The sequence below is a fragment of the Maniola hyperantus genome, chromosome 2, assembly GCF_902806685.2.
Source record: "Maniola hyperantus chromosome 2, iAphHyp1.2, whole genome shotgun sequence".
Taxonomy (NCBI): Eukaryota; Metazoa; Arthropoda; class Insecta; order Lepidoptera; family Nymphalidae; genus Maniola; species Maniola hyperantus.
Window position 1 is genome coordinate 1,599,589 of NC_048537.1, and position 19,782 is coordinate 1,619,370.

General features: G+C 39.4%; 1 protein-coding gene across 1 annotated transcript in view; it reads right to left on the reverse strand.

Annotated features, from left to right (window-relative positions):
* Window positions 1-902: 902 nt before the first annotated feature.
* Window positions 903-19,782, reverse strand: part of Klp10A (kinesin-like protein 10A) — a 101,755-nt gene continuing 82,875 nt past the window's right edge. The window contains exons 14-17 of the mRNA XM_069505759.1: window positions 19,151-19,376; window positions 10,870-10,981; window positions 9,516-9,687; window positions 903-3,296 (exon numbers count right to left, since the gene is read on the reverse strand). Coding sequence (XP_069361860.1) covers window positions 3,154-3,296; window positions 9,516-9,687; window positions 10,870-10,981; window positions 19,151-19,376 — 653 coding nt within the window. The 3' untranslated portion in view covers window positions 903-3,153. The remainder of the gene's footprint in view (window positions 3,297-9,515; window positions 9,688-10,869; window positions 10,982-19,150; window positions 19,377-19,782) is intronic.

A 19,782-nucleotide genomic window follows, 5' to 3' on the forward strand; every position in this document is an offset into this window, starting at 1 on the left:
TAATTGTACGATACCACTGACTGCAAAACTACATCAAGTGGAGTTTCGAGATGGTATTTTTGGCGGATATTCCGCCTGGTATTTCGCACCTATTAGCGAGCACCTTTATTCTACATAACTATTTTGATCGCAGTCACAACTTTTAGATTTCTTTTTAAGCACAACTTTGGTTACAAGCGTCACTCTATTATAATATTTCTAGTCACAATACTGTACTAAAAATCTTCATATATTTCATATCCTTTTTATTTTTAGTTATTACCGTCTTTGTCATTAGGCATCATTTAAAGCCGTCATTGACTTACGCAGCATCACATAAACACAGCTTATCTATGAATTAAATTCAAATGTAGACTTTAACTCGTGGACATAAGAGCGATATATCAATGGCAAGACAAAATAGTAAAACTTATTTGTAACCAACTAGGCTTGAGTATTGGTTGAAAACTTTATATCTTCTCTATTTAATCAAAATATCTTCGAGTTAAAAGTATAACGTAAGTCAGTGACGAACATTAATACAATTTCCTTGTCAATAGGGCCATAGTTCAGCGTAACATATCGTAGAACTAGGTCTACGTAAATCATGCACCTAGTGTCGATGCGGCAAAACTCAAGTAATATCACTTTTTTTAATTTATCGACTAGTGCTTGACTGCAATCAGACCTGCTGGCAAGTGGTGATGCAGCCTAAGATGGAGCGCGCTTGCCTAGAAAATGTCTATTCACTCTTGACTTGAGGGTACCCATATTAAAAGTGGAAGGGAAAACTGATGCTGGAAGGGCGTTCCATATGCTCCCACGGTGTAATTGCACAACGCAATCGCAATCAGCATATAGATATTAACTTGGCAGCTGAAGTCAGTTTGATTTTGAGTTTGATAGTTGAAGCTGGATTGATTGGAAAATATTTGATTTTCACAGCTGAAGCCAATAAAGGATTTGAAAACGTTTGATTTTGACAGCTAAAGCCAATGAACGATTTGAAAACGTTTGATTTTGACAGCTGAAGCCAATAATAGATTTGAAAACGTTTGATTTTGACGGCTGAAGCCAATAATAGATTTGAAAACGTTTGGTTTTGACAGCTAAAGCCAATAAACGATTTGAAAACATTTAGTTTTGACGGCTGAAGCAAATAACTGTAATTTTGATAGCTGAAGCCAATAATAATAGATTTGAAAACGTTTGATTTTGCCAGCTAAAGCCAATAAACGATTTGAAAATATTTAATTTTGACAGCTGAAGCCCATAATAGGTAGGTTTAAAAACATTTGGTTTTGTCGGCTGAAGCCAATAATTTATTTGAAAATGTTTGATTTTGCAGACTGATTTGAAAACAATTTAGTTAAAGCCAATAATAATAAATATTTGATAAGATTCCGTTTTGAAAGACAATATTATTTATTTGAACAGTGATAATATGTAACTTTTACCGTTCGCGTTAATTGAAATTAAAAAAGAAAGCAAGTTAATTTTTTTATAGATTGAGAATACGTTACGCAAATACATCTATCTAAATATATATTATCTTTGTATAATTATAATTTCATTTGTGATTCCAATTTTTTTATCGTGTTCTGGCAGAAATATGTACAATTAGGAACTTCGAATACAACAATTCAACTAATAAAGCATTTGTTTTTAAAAGTGTAACAATAGGGCCGATTCTCTTGTACACAATCTCTAAACTAAATTAACAGGTCTAAATCTAGTGCTATCCTTTTCCGCAAGCAACATTATGAAAGGGATAACAATAAATTTGGACGCGTCATTTTAGTTTAGTTTAGAGATTATGTACAACGGAATTAGCCACAGTATCTCGATTCACACAATTTATTGGGGGTAAATGCAAATTAGATAAATAAATTCACTATATGTACATTAAAAATTAATGTAAATTTTTTTTTATAGGTTTGGAGTTCTTGTATAGTATTCGTGTGGATATGTTGGCAGTTTTTTTTATTTAAACGTTAATTTATAAAATATAAGTCCCGCAAATTGCTATTGCGCTGGAACCATGTCTCATTAACATCGAAATGACGTCATTTTGACGTCAGCCGAAATAAAAATATACCATCAGCTCGAAACTTCAGTCTAGTGCTCACGTCACTAAAATAGCGGCCACGCGCATTAGCAATTTGCGGAGTTTATAAAACATTATTAATTGACCTAACCACCTCTTTTGCTCGCAAATGAATGTCAAAGTAGTCAAAGATATTCGTAGCGCCATCTAGCAACGTATTTAACAGCCATCCTAAGGGTGAAGGCATACGAGCGTAATTTTGTAATGCGTTTTGCGAGTTGCGTAAAGCCAATCAGATACTTTTTTTGTTAATAAGTTTTTTTATAATAGTATTTAGTGACAAATACCAAGAGAACCTTGGCCAAAATTAAGCATTTACCTTTACGTCTCCGGTATAAATCTCTCTCATTTCATTTCTGTCTGAGTCAATGTCAAAGTATGCTCTATATATCTCAGCCAAGGTACAGTAGCTGGCAAGAAATATTATTGTATATCGAACTTTAGAATGAGATTTCGGCTTTGTAGAGCGTTGTCTCTGTCACTCATACCTATGTGACGTTTTGTCGGTCTCAACGACAGACACAACGCTCTACGAAACCGCTATCTCTTTCTAAAGGTCGCTGTAAAATATTTTCAGCCGAGTTCTGTACGCTCTATAGGTCTCAAGCTTAAATTAGTTAAATAAAGTAGAAAGAAATAACCGTACCTATTCAGAACTGACAATCGACAGATTGACGAACCTTCGACTTTCGTATAGTGAGCATTTTAAGAACTCACTCGCCATTTTTGCACTATGTGTCATCTGTAATGTGAGTAGTACGATTTAAGTCCTTATTCTAAGAGTAAACCGGACTTTTACACACTCAGGATGAGATCTATAGAGTGCAATTTGACTTTGCTTAGATTTAAGACAGAGATAAAACGAGACAGCGTTATATCGCTGGCATAAGTCTGAGCAAAGTCAAACTGCGCTCTATGAATAGCCTCAGAGCAAATATGGCGAGTTAGTTCTAAAGCATAATGCAGTATATTCTCTTTGATCGTATTGTACTTGAGTGAGTTCTCGGCATCGACACTACGCGGACGCTCGCACGCACGCACGCACGCACCCGCGGCACGCGCGCGCGCTAGTGCGGGCGCGGCGGATGCATGCGTCGCGAAATGAACTCCTCCTGCGTCATCTTGGCGCGGAACTCGGACACCAGGTCGCGCGACTGCGCCAGCACGGCCAGTTGCTCGTTGAGCTGCTTCTCCCACTGCGCCGCGTACACTGTCGGACAACACACATCATATTATCATAGCTCAACGGTTGAAGAGCCGACTGAATTCCGAAAGGTTGCCGGTTCAAACCTCACTCGTTGCACTATTGTCGTACCTACTCCTAGCACAAGCTTTTCGCTTAGTTGGAGAGTAAAGGGGAATATTAGTCATAATTAACAAGGCTAATATTCTTTAAAAAAAAAAACACTAGTTATTATTTAAACTAGCTTATGCTCGCGACTTCGTCCGCGTGGACTACACAAATTTCAAACCCCTATTTCACCCCCTTAGGGGTTGAATATTAAAAAATCTTTTCTTAGCGGATGCCTACGTCATAATAAATCTGCATGCCCAATTTCAGCCCGATCCGTTCAGTAGTTTAAGCTGTGCGTTGATAGATCAGTCAGTCAGTCAGTCACCTTTTCCTTTTATATATTTAGATATCCAAATGTTCTTGCGGGTCTTGTTGAATGAAATCAAAAACTTATTTTCTGTATTAATGGAATTTGACATTTAGTTTTGCTTAGTTTTGGAATCACAGAATATAAGTTGTTAGTTTTTTTTTAATAGTTGTTCAATTGAAGGAATGAAAGCTGACGTTTAAAATAATCACCTAAAGGTACAAACACACTTGCGCTGCGCTTTGCAACGCGATGCGGCGCGGCAAATACAGGTTGTAACCAGAACGCTAGCGAAAAACGAAGACGTTGCGTAAGTAGACCATTCGGAGTCAATGCTGTGTCGTAAGCGGGGCATTGACACAGGTTTTGCATGCTATACATTGCGGGTTTGCCGCTAACTGCCGCTCTCAGAGTCGCTTAATCGTTACTTAAGGCTAATATTAATTAGTATGGATAAGGAATGCCTTAAGTAACGACTAAGCGACTCTGAGTGCGGATGTTAATCATTAAAACTACAAAATGAGGCAAATTGGATATAGGTATTGGATGTTTTTGCTAGCGTTCTGGTTACATCCTGTATAGTTTATATGAGTTTGTATGGAGCCTGCTGCGTCGCGTCCGTTGCGCAGCGCAGAGGAAATACCATTGGACCTTAGGCAGTAGTTATTAGGCAGTTTTATTTATTAAGAAAGTATTTTAATGAAATTAATAATGACCAATTCAGTAGCAGTTGCCTAATGGTGCTAATACTGATGTACAACCATACTAATATTATTATATTATATATATTATTATATTAGTATGGATGTACCTTCACAATGACATTTCGACTTTGTGGAGTGTTGTCTCTGTCACTCATATATGACGTTTTGTCTGTCTCAACGAAAGGGACAACGCTCTACAAATCTGCTATCTCCATCTAAAGGTCGTGTTCGGTATGTGTTTGCGACTCAAGTCAGAGACACGAATGAGCGATAGCATTGGCACTGTCAGTTCGCAAGCGATGGACCGATATTAATAATTAATTGAAGTAACTTTGATTTGGAGCAATCGTTTTGTTCTCAAACCTAACATGCGGCTAGCTCGGCGCCTGCCAAGGCCATTGCTCGCGACGGCACGCAGTCGCTTTATGCGGCGCCATATCCCTGCGAACATGCATGCATGCAGGTGCAACACACTATACACACTATATTATATCTAAGTCTGCATCCTGTTAACTGTGAAGTATCATGGTAGCAGACCTTCCAAAAAATGTTAGTCAGTATGGCCGACTGTTAGATAAAATCATGTGTATCGTGTCCACATTATATTTCTTAAACGTCATTATCAACTCAATACATTGGCGCTATGCAATAACCTACAGCGCCATCTGTCGACAAAATAAGTATTTATAAAATACGATTTTAGTCCTTATTTTAAACCGTGAACTGTACTTTTGACATGACGTACGCGCAGTGGCGTGCAGCTCATAGAAGCATAAACGCACTGCTTACCCTCATTGTAATAAATCAATGCGTATTTTTCATTATAACCTGCCGTAAAATAAGTTACGCGGTACGTACGACCTTATTACCGTGAATTGACACTGAAATCATGCAACAGGTAAACATTTAGGTCTAAAGCTCCAGCAAATCATGCCGCATGCCGTCAACGTGTTTCTTCGAGAAGGTTTTTGCTTATCTTTAAAGCAAATTAAGGAAAAACGAACTATATCTACGCATTATAAATACTATCTGTCCCGGCTTACTCACGTGTGTAGTCGATCGACGTTAGCCCCCCCACCCCAGCCACCCTCACAACGGGCTCTACGGGCAGCGGCACTTGCGTCCCGCAGTCAAATCGCGGCGCGTGTGCGGACGGACTCCCTTGAAAAAGGACCCCGGATGGGTTCGAAACTAGTCGGGCTAACGTCGACTACACACGTGAGTAAGCCGGGACAGATAGTATTTATAATGGAAATCACTCACGGTAGTTTAAACGCTAAAATATATCTACGCAGTTATAGTAGTCGACATGACAATCGGGGTGGGGTAGCCCCGCACCGCCCCGCGCTAACCCCTGCAGGCCTAGCATGGGCCGGGAAATTTTCTCCCCGAGGAAAGGATAAAAATGTTATCCCCTCCGATAGTTATTTCCACTCTCCGAGCATGGGCACAGGGTTGGATATAATTATCCCCGGTGATAAGGCGGGGAAAGACTAGTCCCCGGCTAATGTCAAAGTGTTATTATTTTTTATCTGTGCTTTTGATTTTGCGCGTTTTCGTTACTCGTAACCAACTCGTAACTCGTCTGTGGCTGCTTTTTATTTTAAAAGAGCTAGAACCCGGAGCCGTAAAATAGTTTAAAAAACATTCACAGTGTATTGTTATGATTGTTATTGTGTTTACTTAACCTAACTCCACTTTTAAATTACTTATCCAAATTAAAAAATAATCGAATAGTTGAAATTCCTAGCTATCACAGTAAGTATCACAAAGACAATTTGTGTTAGTCAGTACACAAAATTGAAATAATAATATATTGATATTGTTAGCGACAAAGAAATGCATAAATTGTTGTTTTATTTGCAGACATGGAAATATGTACTTGAAGAAGGGCACTGACTGACACATACTAAGCATGATGAGGCAGCTCGGGAAGTAGGACCACCAGGACCAGGAATGTCTCAATAGTGCCGTCGGTCACATATATGAGCACATAAGTGTTCAATATTAATTATCACTGTTGGGCATGAATGCTCAACAGGAATTGGACCTGAAGACTCCATAATGGGCCAGCCAGAGAGATGCGTGTATTAATTTAGTTCTATTAAATGTGTGTCTTGTATAACAAAATCAAAATAACTTTAGGTATACCTATTGGCATAGATAAGTTAGGTATCTACACATCTTATCAACATAAAATATTTTCATTATTGTTTGAGATGATGATAAAACTAACAGTTCTGCACACTGCACTGACAAGAGTTCATATCACTTAAAATTGGTTAAGCTAGTATGGTTTGAGCTATTAAACTAACCTAATTTCTTCATAACCGTGTCAAGCCAATGTTTTTTATCTTATGGCAGGAAATCTTTGAAGTGTCGGTGGTAGACTATGGTGAGACTGTCCTTTTACCCACTTTGTACACAGTGGGTACTTTATAAAACCAATAGCCCCGAGTTGTTTGCCTATAAATGCCAATAAATGAATAAAAAGTAAGTAGAGGATATGTACATTTTTGTAATTTGTAAATAATTATGAATATAGGAAGTTATTCTATGGCAGTGTGGTTTGATTGAACATTAAACTTGTTACTTCCTTTTCTTAAGGATAATAGCACTACTTTTAGATCTGTTAAGTTAACATCTGAGATTTGTGTACATCCAAATAAGCATTGTTTTAATTGGTATTCCTAATATTATGCCTAAAAGTTTGTTTGTTACTCAAACACACAGAAAGAGTACTTAAAGCAAAATTTGTAGGGTTCATTTTGAAACTTATTTTTTGTTATAGCAGCAATAGAAATACAAAATTTCAACTTTAACCTGTTACGTTTCAGGAGAGACAGACAGACGGAGAGCTGAGACTGTAATAGGGTCCCATTGGTACCCTACAGAACCCTAGTAGTAGTAGTAGATATAAGGATGGGTTTGCACAAGGTGGTTTTAGGTAATAGGTACTTAAAGAAATATATTTTAATGCAAATATGTATTTATTATTCCATCCCTTTTTCCCTTTTATTGTCGGGCAACAGTTAGCAGTCTGGTTTGATCCATAGATATGTGAGATTTCTTTATTTGTTACATTTTCTAGTCTGTCCTTTGGTTGTTCCATTGGAATTCTGAAATATACAATTTATACATTAATGATTTTCAATAATAATAAATTAAGAGTAAGACGATATACTGAAATGGTCTATAAAGTATAATAGGCTAACATATTTACTCTTACAAAACACTTATGATGAACCATTATAATTTGTAGTGTTATTGTGTTTGTGTATCAATATGTATTTAACTATCATATAGGTGTGTAACTTGTTTCAGTTATTATGTTAGGTATTTTAATTTAAGAATTGTTTTGTTAAATTAGACTCCTGCCTATTTTGTTCAAATAAATGATTTAATTATAATGAGACATGTGTTATTTTATATTTCCAATAATCCATACTAATATTATAAATGCGAAAGTGTGTCTGCCTGTCTGTCTGCTAGCTTTTCACCAACAGTCTAACCGATTTAGATGAAATTTAGTACCTACAGAGTTAGGATCCTCCCGAGGATGGACACAGGCTACTTTTTATTCTGGAAAATCAAATAGTTCTCACAGGATTTTCAAAACCTAAATCCACACAGATGAAGTCGCGGGCAATAGTCATCCCATGACCTTGACTTGTATCTCACTGGTAACTACCATCTGCCAAGAGTCTTATAGATGTGAGGACGTAGAATAAATAGATAATAGCCGCATGTAGGACCTATTTGTAGGTACCTACTACCTACCTAAGTAGGTACCTATTCGTTTGCACAAGATGGTTTTAGGTAATAGGTAAGTACTTAGGTACTTACTTTTATGAATCCATCCACCGAATTAATCGGCTTTAGTGCTTCATTAAGCTGCTCGCACAAGTACAGCACATAATATTTGTCCATCCGAAACAAGTGTCGGAACTCAGCGTCGGGAAATTCAAAGGGATTACTTCCATCACTAATTACGTGCTCATGTTATTTTCGTTCTAAATTCTCTATTTCAAAACAATAAAGAAAGCGCGAGACATGTTTTTTGATCTTTTAATAATTGAGTTAAAGTTCTATGAGCATTATACCCACCTCAAATCTCGAGGATAAAATTATCCCTCTCAAATGTCAAAAAAGGACAGTTTATCTTCTTTTATTTGGCCCCATGCTATAGACGGTGGATAAATAGTCCCCTGAGTCCCCGTGAAATGACAAACGGGGATAAACTTCTCCTCTCCCCTGTTGCCGTGCTCTGAGGGGTGGAGAAGTTAATGTTATCTCCTGTCCGGTGGATAAAATCGGGGGATATAATTTTTATCTTCGGCCCATGCTAGCCGTGCTGCGGGTGTGCGGGCCTTCCCCCCGCCTCATACCCCTATCCCCATCTCTACCTGTCGCGTACTATACACACCGAAATTTTAATGGTTGTCTTCCCGCGGCAGAATGATTAGCTCTCATCAGTACTATCGATACATCGAATTGAACTTAAAAATGTATAATGTTTTTGTTTTGGAATAATTGAAATAAAAACATCAACTCGAAAGTGTGAGAAACAATAGTATAATGCAAGCTGTAGACGCCATAACGTGAATAGTAAGTAGAATCGCGCTTTGAATAAAGTGAAAAAGTTTAGAGCAAAATAAACTCTCGCGCATAGCGATACGGCATAAACTAGCCTGCACGCACGCACGCGGTACTACTATTGGTTCGAGTTCTCATTCGAGTATTAATTTTCTCGGTTGTAAATTTGCCATTTTTGACTCTAATATTTTTTATTATTATTATAAATCGATTGTAATACTGCGATTCACCCATGCGATGGACCGACCAAATTAAGTCTGCTGTGTCTGCGGTCCTTTGCACGAGTGTACCAGGCTGTCGGCCAGCAGGGAGAAATGGCGAATGCTCGTGAGGCGTTTAACATCTGCCCTCAAAGACGTTGCTTCGTGATGACCACGACCGCTCTGGCAAGAGTGATACGACAAAGAAGAAGAAGAATACTATGACTAAATCATTTCGCTTCGGGAAAACAACCACTACAATTTCAGCGTGTGTATAACCTTTTACACCAAAAGTACCAGGAACCCATAAGCCTGATAGAGCACTCACCGTCCTGGTCGTAGTCCACGTCCCGCGTCATGGCCAGCAGCTCGAGGCAGCGGTTGTGCGCGAGCTGCAGGTAGTCGCTGATGGCCTTGTGGTTGTCCAGCACCTCCTCCTCCGCGCGCTGCATCTCGTCGATCGCTTCGTGAAACGTGTACATCTCCGCCGACATGTCTTCCTGCAAATTAATGCGGGAAAAGATGTTGAATGGGATGGCAACTACTAGTCGAATCATCGACTTTTATCAAACGTTAAAACGCTCGCTTAGTAAGGAAGCTTGTATGAAATAAACATTTGACGTAATTTGACGTACTCTTTTAGTTACGTCGATAATTTGAAATGGTTAGCAAACTTAAAACTAGCAGCGAATGTGGAATGTGATGTTTACGAATTTTGTATCATCAACAACCGATAGACGTCCACTGGACATAGGTCTCTTGTAGGGACTTCCACACGCTACGGTATTGCGCCGCCTGAATCCAGCGGCTCCTTGCGACTCGTCTGATGTCGTCCGTCCAATAAAATAAAATTTTATCTTGGTAATTTAATAATTACTAAGACAAAATTATATGACATTTTGTGCACTGCCCACGTTAGCCACCGACGGACGTAACCTACAAAGAGTCTAACATGGGCGGAGCGCCTATATCTTCAATAGTGTGCATAGTATGGAATTTTACTTCTTAGCCTAGTGGTTAGGACGTCCGTCTTCTAATCGGAGGTCGGGGGATCGATCCCGGGCACGCACCTTTAAGTTTCCGAGTTATATGTGGTTTCTTTAATTAAATATCACTTGCTTTAACAGTGAAGGAAAACATCGTGAGGAAACATGCATGCCTGAGAGCTCCATAACGCTCTCAAAGGTACGTGAAATCTACCAATCCGCAAATGGTAAGTAAAGTAAAAAGTAAAATATGCTTTATTGTACACCAAAACAAAAACAATAGACATATAACAAATACAGCATGAACAATAGGCGGCCTTATCGCTAAAATAGCGATCTCTTCCAGGCAACCTTAGGGTAGAGGATATAAAAATTAAAGAAAGCGGAAGGGGTGTACTAATTAAATAAAGTAAATACACATAATATACGTATGTATATATATATATATATATATATATATATATATATATATATATATATAAATGAAAATACAACAGTAAATAAGAGAGGAATAGACGACAGATAAGTGGAATAAAAAGTAAAAATAATGGTCAGCGTGTATGGTACTATGGCCAAAACCCTTCTCACTCTGAGAGGAGGTCTGTGCTCTGTAGTGAGCCGGTGATGGGTTGATCATGATGATGATGATACTAAGCACATGTTACCATAAATACTTTCGCAAAGATCTAAACTCACGTTTAGAGATCGCAAGTGTGCGAGGTCGTCGTTTGCAGGTTCCATTTCGACGTCAGCCTGCGGCGACTCGGCGCGACCTCTGCTGCCTTCTGAAGTCCCTAGTTCTTTTACTCTGCAACAGTTCATTCACAATCAAAATTCATGCTATCCTGGTACTCTACCACAGAATGGCTACAATTGGGTATTTGACTCCAATTTTTTTATTACTTTATTATAAACTAGGATTAAAATAATGTCGTACACTGAAAAAACTAATTGTCCCGGGAAAAGTTTCTAGTACCGCGGAAGATACGGGAAGCGATCGAAATTAGTCGCCACCCGAATTTCAATCGTGACAATGGATGGATGCTACCCTCAGCGTGGAAACCGCTTTTTGATGCTAAGACAAGGGCATCAGTCGTGGGACGGGACACCATTAGCTGCGCGTGCCTGGATGTCGGTGACGGTTCCAGTGATGAAGAACAGCAGGAACTGTCGGGAGACGATCGGCAGCTGTCTCCCCCCCCACCCCAGCCACCCTCACAACGGGCGCTACGGGCAGCGGCACGTGCGTCCCGCAGTCAAAACCGCGGCGCGTGCGCGAACGGACTCCCTTGAAAAAGGACCCCGTATGGGTTCGAAACTAGTCGGGCTAACGTCGACTACACACGTGAGTACAGCCGGGACAGATATTATTTAAAACTAATTGAATCGATCAAATAACAAAAAAGTTATAAGCATTTAAATATTTCTGATTAGACAGAGATAGCGATATAGCATTTTGACGTCACACCTTACTAATGCAAATAAATAAAGTTTCGGTTTCATACAAATTTTAGTTTTGCGAGAAAGGGATAGAAGACCCTCCCACTCAAAAATTAAAATGCCTGTAACTTTGTAAATCTTTGTTGGATTATAATATTTTTTTCGGCTTACGTCATTATTTTTATCCTAGTTTATAATAAAGTATTAATATTTATCAAATTCAAAAGTAGGAAAATACCCAATTTGTTTATAGAATATTAGGGGTGTCCAATTGTGAACGATAAAGTATTGTAAAAAAAACTACCTTCTCACTTACTAGATGGCGCTGTTTGACTTTACATCGAGTTATTACTTATGATCGAACAGTACTGTATATTAAATTGAATTTTACCAAATAAAGGTCTTCTGCCAACTACGGGTTTTATTCATGGTCCTTCGAACCGGATGTCAGTGCAGTTTGCGACAACAGTGGCGCCCCCTGGTGGAAGTACCCAGCAAGTAGTGATTAAGTGTGTGTGTTGTTTGTGAGTACCAGTGCGCGGTAAACTGTAAGTACATTATGTCGTAATAAAATCTAACCAAAAGTGAACCTTAAGATAGTGAACTAATTAACTTTAAAAATTGCATGGACTTGTAGAATTTTAAGTGAAAAGTGGTTGAGACGGGGAATCCATGCCCGAATTTGGCTAAGTGTTTTACATTTCAAACACTTAGAAATATTTTGAGGAATCTTGGACTTAGACGAATTTTCGAATAACATTAACTTAGAAAAATTTCACCATATAGAAAAAATTTAAACAATGTTGGGACATAGATGAACTTCAACTTAGAAATTGAAACGCAACCTGAACTTTAACATTTTGAAGAGTCTTGAACGTAGCCGAATTTTCGAATAACTTAGAAATTGAAACATAGACTGGACTTTTGACTGAAATTTTGAAGAATTTTACCTCGAAAATAATTTGTTTAAACCCAACTTAGAAACTATCAGATTTACCTATACCGTAATTTGGAATAGCCTTGGCGCACACAGAAAATGGATTCGCTAGTAAGAATACAGGAAAATATAAACAAAAAAATTAACAAAGGATATTCGAACTTTAAAAAATCTCCGAAAGAGAGAGTGACGGAAGGTTATATAGAAACAAGATTGGAAAGTTTAGAAAAAGAGTGGTCAACTTTTTATGATACTAATCAGAAAATTATGTCGGAATTTGATGGAAAGGTGGTCCAAACCTCTGAATACTTCTTGAAAGATATTTACAGCCTAACAGAAGAAGTGTATATGGATTACAAAACAGAACTAAAAGAACGTCTCTCAAAATTCAGAACCACATCAGACGTTAAGAAATCGTGTTCAGATTCATCATGCGATGGTAATCAACGAGGGGTGCAGCTACCTAAAATTACTATACCAAATTTCTCTGGCGACTATTCTGAGTGGGCTACCTTCCGGGATCTCTTTGTAGCACTTATACATAACAATGAATCGCTCCTGAACGTGCAGAAACTTCACTATCTTAAGAGCTACCTAACCGGTGAAGCTGAACAGCTGCTTCGGCATCTAGCGATTACAAACGAGAACTACACAACATGTTGGAATATTTTAGAACGTAGATATAACAATAAGAGATTCATAACTAACTGTATTTTTAAACGATTTTTTAGCCAAAAGAACATTACTTTTGAATCAGCGAAAGCTATAAAGGAACTTTTAGATACTACTAACGAATGTTTAAATGCTCTAGTAAATATAGGCATTAATGTTGAAAACTGGGATATCATAGTCATTTATATCTTATCATTAAAACTAGACACTGAGTCCCGTAAACAATGGGAAGCAAAGGCTTGTAGTTTCACCGATGAATTGCCTACATTAAAACAGTTTTTAGAGTTTTTAGAACATAGATTTCGATCACTTGAATTTTTAGGCACTAAAGTAGTAAAGGGTTCTCAGTCACATCATGTATCTACCAGTTTTGATAACAACCAGTCGATTTCTTGTATTTATTGTTCTGGCACCGATCATAAGTTAGGGAATTGTAATGACTTTTCCAAAACAGATCTAACAACACGTCGTAACTTTGTTCAAAGTACCCGTTTATGTTTTAACTGCTTAGGGAAAAATCATTTAGTATCCTCATGCCGGCTACCCACTCGGTGCAGATACTGCAAGGGAAAACATCACTCACAGATTCACGGTTCTAACCTGTCAACTCAGAATCCAGGCGTTAACAATCAATCAGTGGATAGTAACGACATTGGTACGAACAGCACAACAGAACAAGGTGAGACAACAATAGAAAATATTACCACTTGCTGTTCTAATACAAAAAGTCAGGTTTTGTTAGCAACAGCCTTATTGAAAGCTGAAACAAACACTGGGTCTACTATGACACTGAGGGCCTTAGTTGACCAAGGATCACAAGCTTCGTTTATAACGGAGTCTGCAGTCAGGCTTTTGGGCCTAAAGAAAGTCAAAGCCAACAGTGTCATAACTGGAGTGGGCAACGCATCACTTGATTCTAAATACGTGGTTTATCTAAAGTTGCAATCTCTCCAGGATCCAACATTTACCATTCGTGTTAAGGCACATGTTCTCAACAAGCTAACTTCATTCATACCTGATAGGAAATTTGTAGCTCACTTGTGGCCAAACTTGCCGAAAATGAAGCTTGCTGATCCCGACTTTAACATACCGAGCAAAATTGACACTTTGCTTGGTGCCGACGTCTACTGTCATATTTTAGTGGAGGGGTTGATTCGAGGACCTCCAGGGACACCAATCGCGCAAAATACGAAACTCGGCTGGATTTTGTCTGGACAGGTAAGTGAGGAAAGTGAAACAAGGGATACATTAAATTGCTATACAACTATCATTGCTATGCATGCTCAAAATAATGATGAAGAGTTTAATCTCAAGAAATTTTGGGAACTTGAATCTGACAACTTTACTCTTAGTAAAAACCATCGCACGGTCGAGGAACAACGATGTGAAGATTTTTTTTCAAGAAACAACTACCAGAGACTCTGAAGGTCGATACATTGTGCAGTTACCGTTTAAAGAAGAGGATCCAAGCTGCAAGTACGGCAATTCACGAGAGATAGCAATCACGAGGTTTCTTATGCTAGAGAAACGTTTACTTAAATCACCCAATTTAAAAACGCAATATTCTGATGTAATTTCCGAGTATTTAACCCTTGGTCACATGGAGGTGATACATCCAGAACAGATTGATAAACCTGGCAGTGTTTACTTACCTCATCACGCCGTAATTAGAGCCGATAAAACCACAAGCAAGGTGAGGGTAGTGTTTGACGCATCTTGTCGGGATAACAATGGAGCATCCCTTAACAATGATCTTATGGTAGGTCCTACTCTGCAGGCTGAGCTTCGTCATATCATCATGAAGTGGAGAATACATCCCATATGCATGGTGGCCGACATTGTTAAAATGTACCGCCAGATCAGGGTGGCAGACGAGGCTATCGATTTTCAACGGCTGGTGTGGCGGACACGAACTGACGAAGACCTTCAACATCTGCGTCTAACACGTGTAACGTTCGGAACGGCATCGGCTCCTTATTTGGCGGTCAGGTCGCTGCATCAGACCGCCTACGATGAAGGAAAGGACTTTCCGATGGCCACTGAAAAAATCTTAAAGGACTTTTACATGGATGACCTCCTTACCGGGTGCCAGTCAGTGGCCGAAGGCAAGCAACTATTTGTTGAGATAAGCAAAATACTGAACAAAGGAGGATTTGAACTTCAAAAGTGGTCTAGTAATAATGATGAGCTTTTAGATGAAATTAACCAAGGGAACAAGTCAACAAAAAATAACCTGACGTTAAAGACTGATGAAACAATCAAGATACTGGGACTTACCTGGAACCGTCGTACCGACGACTTCAAGTACTCTGTTCAGCTGCCAGCAGTCAACAAACCCGTAACAAAAAGAAAGGTCGTTTCGGATATCGCTAAACTATTCGATCCTATGGGTTGGATAGCACCAGCAATCGTCAAAGCAAAAATTATGATCCAAAGGTTATGGCTGGCAGGGATAGGCTGGGACGAAGAACTACCACCTAATCTACTTAAAGATTGGATTAATTACCGCAATGAGCTTACAGCACTTACTGGATTTAAAATCCCACGATGGATAGGAGTGAACGATAAGAACACCATGATGGAGTTGCACGGATTCAGTGATGCATCTAACGAAGCATATGCTGCTGTAGTGTATGCTCGCATCGTGGATGAAGCGGGACACATCTATGTTTATCTAATTACATCCAAAACAAAGGTTGCACCGATTAAACAAGTGTCCATTCCGAGACTGGAACTTTGTGGTGCAGTTTTGGCTGCAAAATTATTACAGGAAGTATCAGAAGTGTTAAAGGTTCCAAAGGAAAAGCTACATGCTTGGACGGATTCTACAGTAGTGTTGGCTTGGTTAAGCAGTCACCCCAGCCGTTGGAAAACGTTTATTGCTAACAGGGTATCAGAAATACTGACCATACTAGATAGAGAGCAATGGTCACATGTATCAACCAAAGACAACCCAGCGGATTGTGCCTCTCGAGGCGTTAACCCATCAGTATTAGAATTGATCCAGTTATGGAAGACTGGTCCAGCATTGCTAAGAAAATCCACTATCGATTATCATCAAGGGCAGATCGGAGATACTGATTTAGAAGAAAGGAAAATGAAGGTCTGCCACTTAAGAGAGACGAACCAGTTTGAATTATGGAACAAGTTTTCTACCTTACGAAAACTTATCCGAGTCTTAGCTTATTGTAGAAGATTTTTAGCGAGGTCAAGAAAAACAAAGACAAATGAGACTACTTCATGGTTAACGAGTGGAGAACTAAATGAAGCGCTGCACATTTGTGTAAAACAATGTCAGAACGATAATTTTCTACAAGAGATAAATGACATCAAACAACATGGAACAGTAAATAGGAAGAGTAAACTCACCTCATTGAATCCCTTTTTGGATACTACTGATACGTTGCGAGTAGGTGGTCGTCTAGAAAGGGCCAGTGTTACTAATGACATGAAGCACCCTGTGATCCTGCCTGCAAAATCACACCTCACAGATCTTGTCATTGCTGAAGCTCATGAAAAAACTCTGCATGGTGGACCTCAATCAATGCTTAATTATCTGCGATCTAAGTACTGGGTAATAGATGCAAAAAACCGAATAAAATTATTCGTTCGCAAATGTGTGATATGTGTGCGTCATGCAGCACGCACAAGAGATCAACTTATGGGACAGTTACCTTCAGCTCGTGTAACACCTACTCGTCCATTTTTCCAAAGTGGTGTAGACTACGCCGGACCCATCCAAATCAGAGCTTCAAAGGGAAGAGGTCATCGATCCTACAAAGGATATATATGTTTGTTCGTGTGTATGGCCACGCGAGCTATACATTTGGAAGCGGTAACTGACCTTACGGCACAAGGATTCCTTGCAGCCTTTAAGCGCTTTGTCTCACGCCGTGGTCATTGCTCTGATTTATTTAGTGACAATGGGACCAATTTCGTGGGTGCCTCTCGAGAGTTAAAAAATTTATTTGCTCAAGAAAGGCAGAATTTGACCAAGGAGATTGCTGAGTGTTTAGCAAACAACGGAACGACATGGCACTTTATTCCGCCACATACACCACACTTCGGTGGACTTTGGGAGGCAGGGATAAAATCCACAAAACATCATCTTCGTCGGGTGATTGGCAGTCACACACTTACCTTTGAGGAAATAACCACGTTATTATACCAGATTGAAGCATGCCTGAACTCTAGGCCACTATCGCAAATCAGTGATAGTTCTCAGGATCCTATTCCTTTAACTCCTGCTCATTTCTTAATAGGTGAACCTGTGATGCTTGTACCAGAATATAATTATGAAAATTCAAACATTTCGTCTCTTAAACGTTGGCAACTTACACAAAAAATGTTACAAGAATTCTGGCGCAGATGGTCACAGGAGTATTTAAATCAGTTCTTGCATCGTTACAAATGGGCAACCAAGATTCCAGAACCAAATATCGGCGATATAGTTTTAGTAAAGGAGGATGATCTCCCTCCAGCGAGATGGTTGCTAGGCATTGTTACCGCAAAGCACACGGGTTTGGACAACATTACGCGAGTTGTTAGTCTGAAGTGCCGGGGCGTCATAATCAAACGACCCGTCGCCAAACTATGTGTACTACCAGTGAATACTGATAAGGGTTAGGACGCATCACGATTAAATGTTTGAAGCATGCAGTTGTATTAATTTTGTTGTTTTGTGTTTGTAGTATAACGTCGTTTTATATCAATGAATTTATTATGTAGTCACCAATTTGTATTAATTTTGTTGTTTTGTGTTTGTAGTATCACGTCGTTCTATATCAATGATTTAATTATTTAGTCTCCAATTTGGATTAATTTTGTTGTTTTGTGTTTGTAGTATCACGTCGTTCTATATCAATGATTTAATTATTTAGTCTCCAATTTGGATTAATTTTGTTGTTTTGTGTTTGTAGTATAACAACGTTTTATATCAATGATTTTATTATTTAGTCACCAATTTGCCTTTGTCTACCTAAGGTATTGGTTGAGTATTAGTTAATCACTAATTATTTGTTGATCCCTTTTACCATGTTAACGATATGATCTTATTGAGAATGTTAACTGTACCTACCATAACTTTGTAAACTATTTCCGCTATCTTATGATCTAGTCTTAACTAACATCGATTCACTCACCATGATTCTTAACAAATTAAATTAATTTAGGTTTTTTCAATCATACAGTCCATTTTTTTGTCGAAGTTGGATCACGGTGGGCGGAATGATGGACATTCTGTCCATGGTGGGCGGTATGTCCAATTGTGAACGATAAAGTATTGTAAAAAAAACTACCTTCTCACTTACTAGATGGCGCTGTTTGACTTTACATCGAGTTATTACTTATGATCGAACAGTACTGTATATTAAATTGAATTTTACCAAATAAAGGTCTTCTGCCAACTACGGGTTTTATTCAAGGGGTTCAAAGCGGGCGATAGCTTAGTAACACGTCGACCTTCTTTTCGGGAGGTAGGGGGCTCGATCCCGGGCACGCATTTGTAACTTTTCAGAGTTATGTGCATTTTAAGCAATTAAATGTCACTTGCTTTAACGATGAAGGAAAACATCGCGAGAGAATATGCATGCCTGAGAGTTCTCCATAATATTCTCAAAGGTGCGTGAAGTCTGCCAAGTGTCACTGGGCCTGCGTGGTAGATTATAACCTAAACACAAATCAAATCAAATCATAAATTTTATTGCCTTTAAGTTGCTGAGTGCTGACATAAATTAATTCTATAAGGAACACAGAAAGTATTAATAAATACAGATAAAGAACAAATAATAACAATTAAGTAGACCTAGTTCTAGGTCTAGGACTAGGACTAGGCCTGACTTGTTAGTCATCACCTGACTAGGCGTCACGTCAACACGTCTCATTCTGAGAGGAGAACCGTGGTCAGTAGTGGACCGGCAATGGACTGACCTGTCGGCGTATCGCAGTGTGTTGAGGGAGTGTTCACACGAGGACATGGCGGGTGAGATCATGGCGATCATGCAGGTGCGCGACTTGTCGCCGATGAAACTGTCGCGCAACACCTGCGTGAGCTTCGACACTCGGAACGGTAAGTGGTTGTTGCCCTTCATGCCGAGCGCGCGGATGCACTCCTTCAGCGCTAGGAGGGATTTGTTGATTTCTGCGCTCTCCATGCCTGGAAATTGAAATTAGTCTGTCTAAATTGTGAGTACAACACCAGCGGTCCCTGCGCTCTGCCGTTAGGAGGTGGGGCGGAACTCTGTGGAGTGTACTATGGGTACGAGTCCGACAACCACCATACTCCCCAGTGCCTGGTGATATCCATGGCGGATTTTTCACGGACGAAAAGGGTATGGTGTGGGTATACGGTGAGTGTCAGGATGTGGTGTGGTTGCAGGGTGACAGTCCCAGGGTGTAGTATGGGTGCAGAGCGAGTTTCAAGATATGGCGTGGGTGCAGGGTAACGGTGTCAGGATGTGGTGTGGGTGCAGGGTGACAGTTCCAGGGTGCAGTGTGGCTGCATGGCGAGTTCCAGGATGAGGAGTGGGTGCAGGGTGACAGTGCCAGGGTGTGGTGTGGGC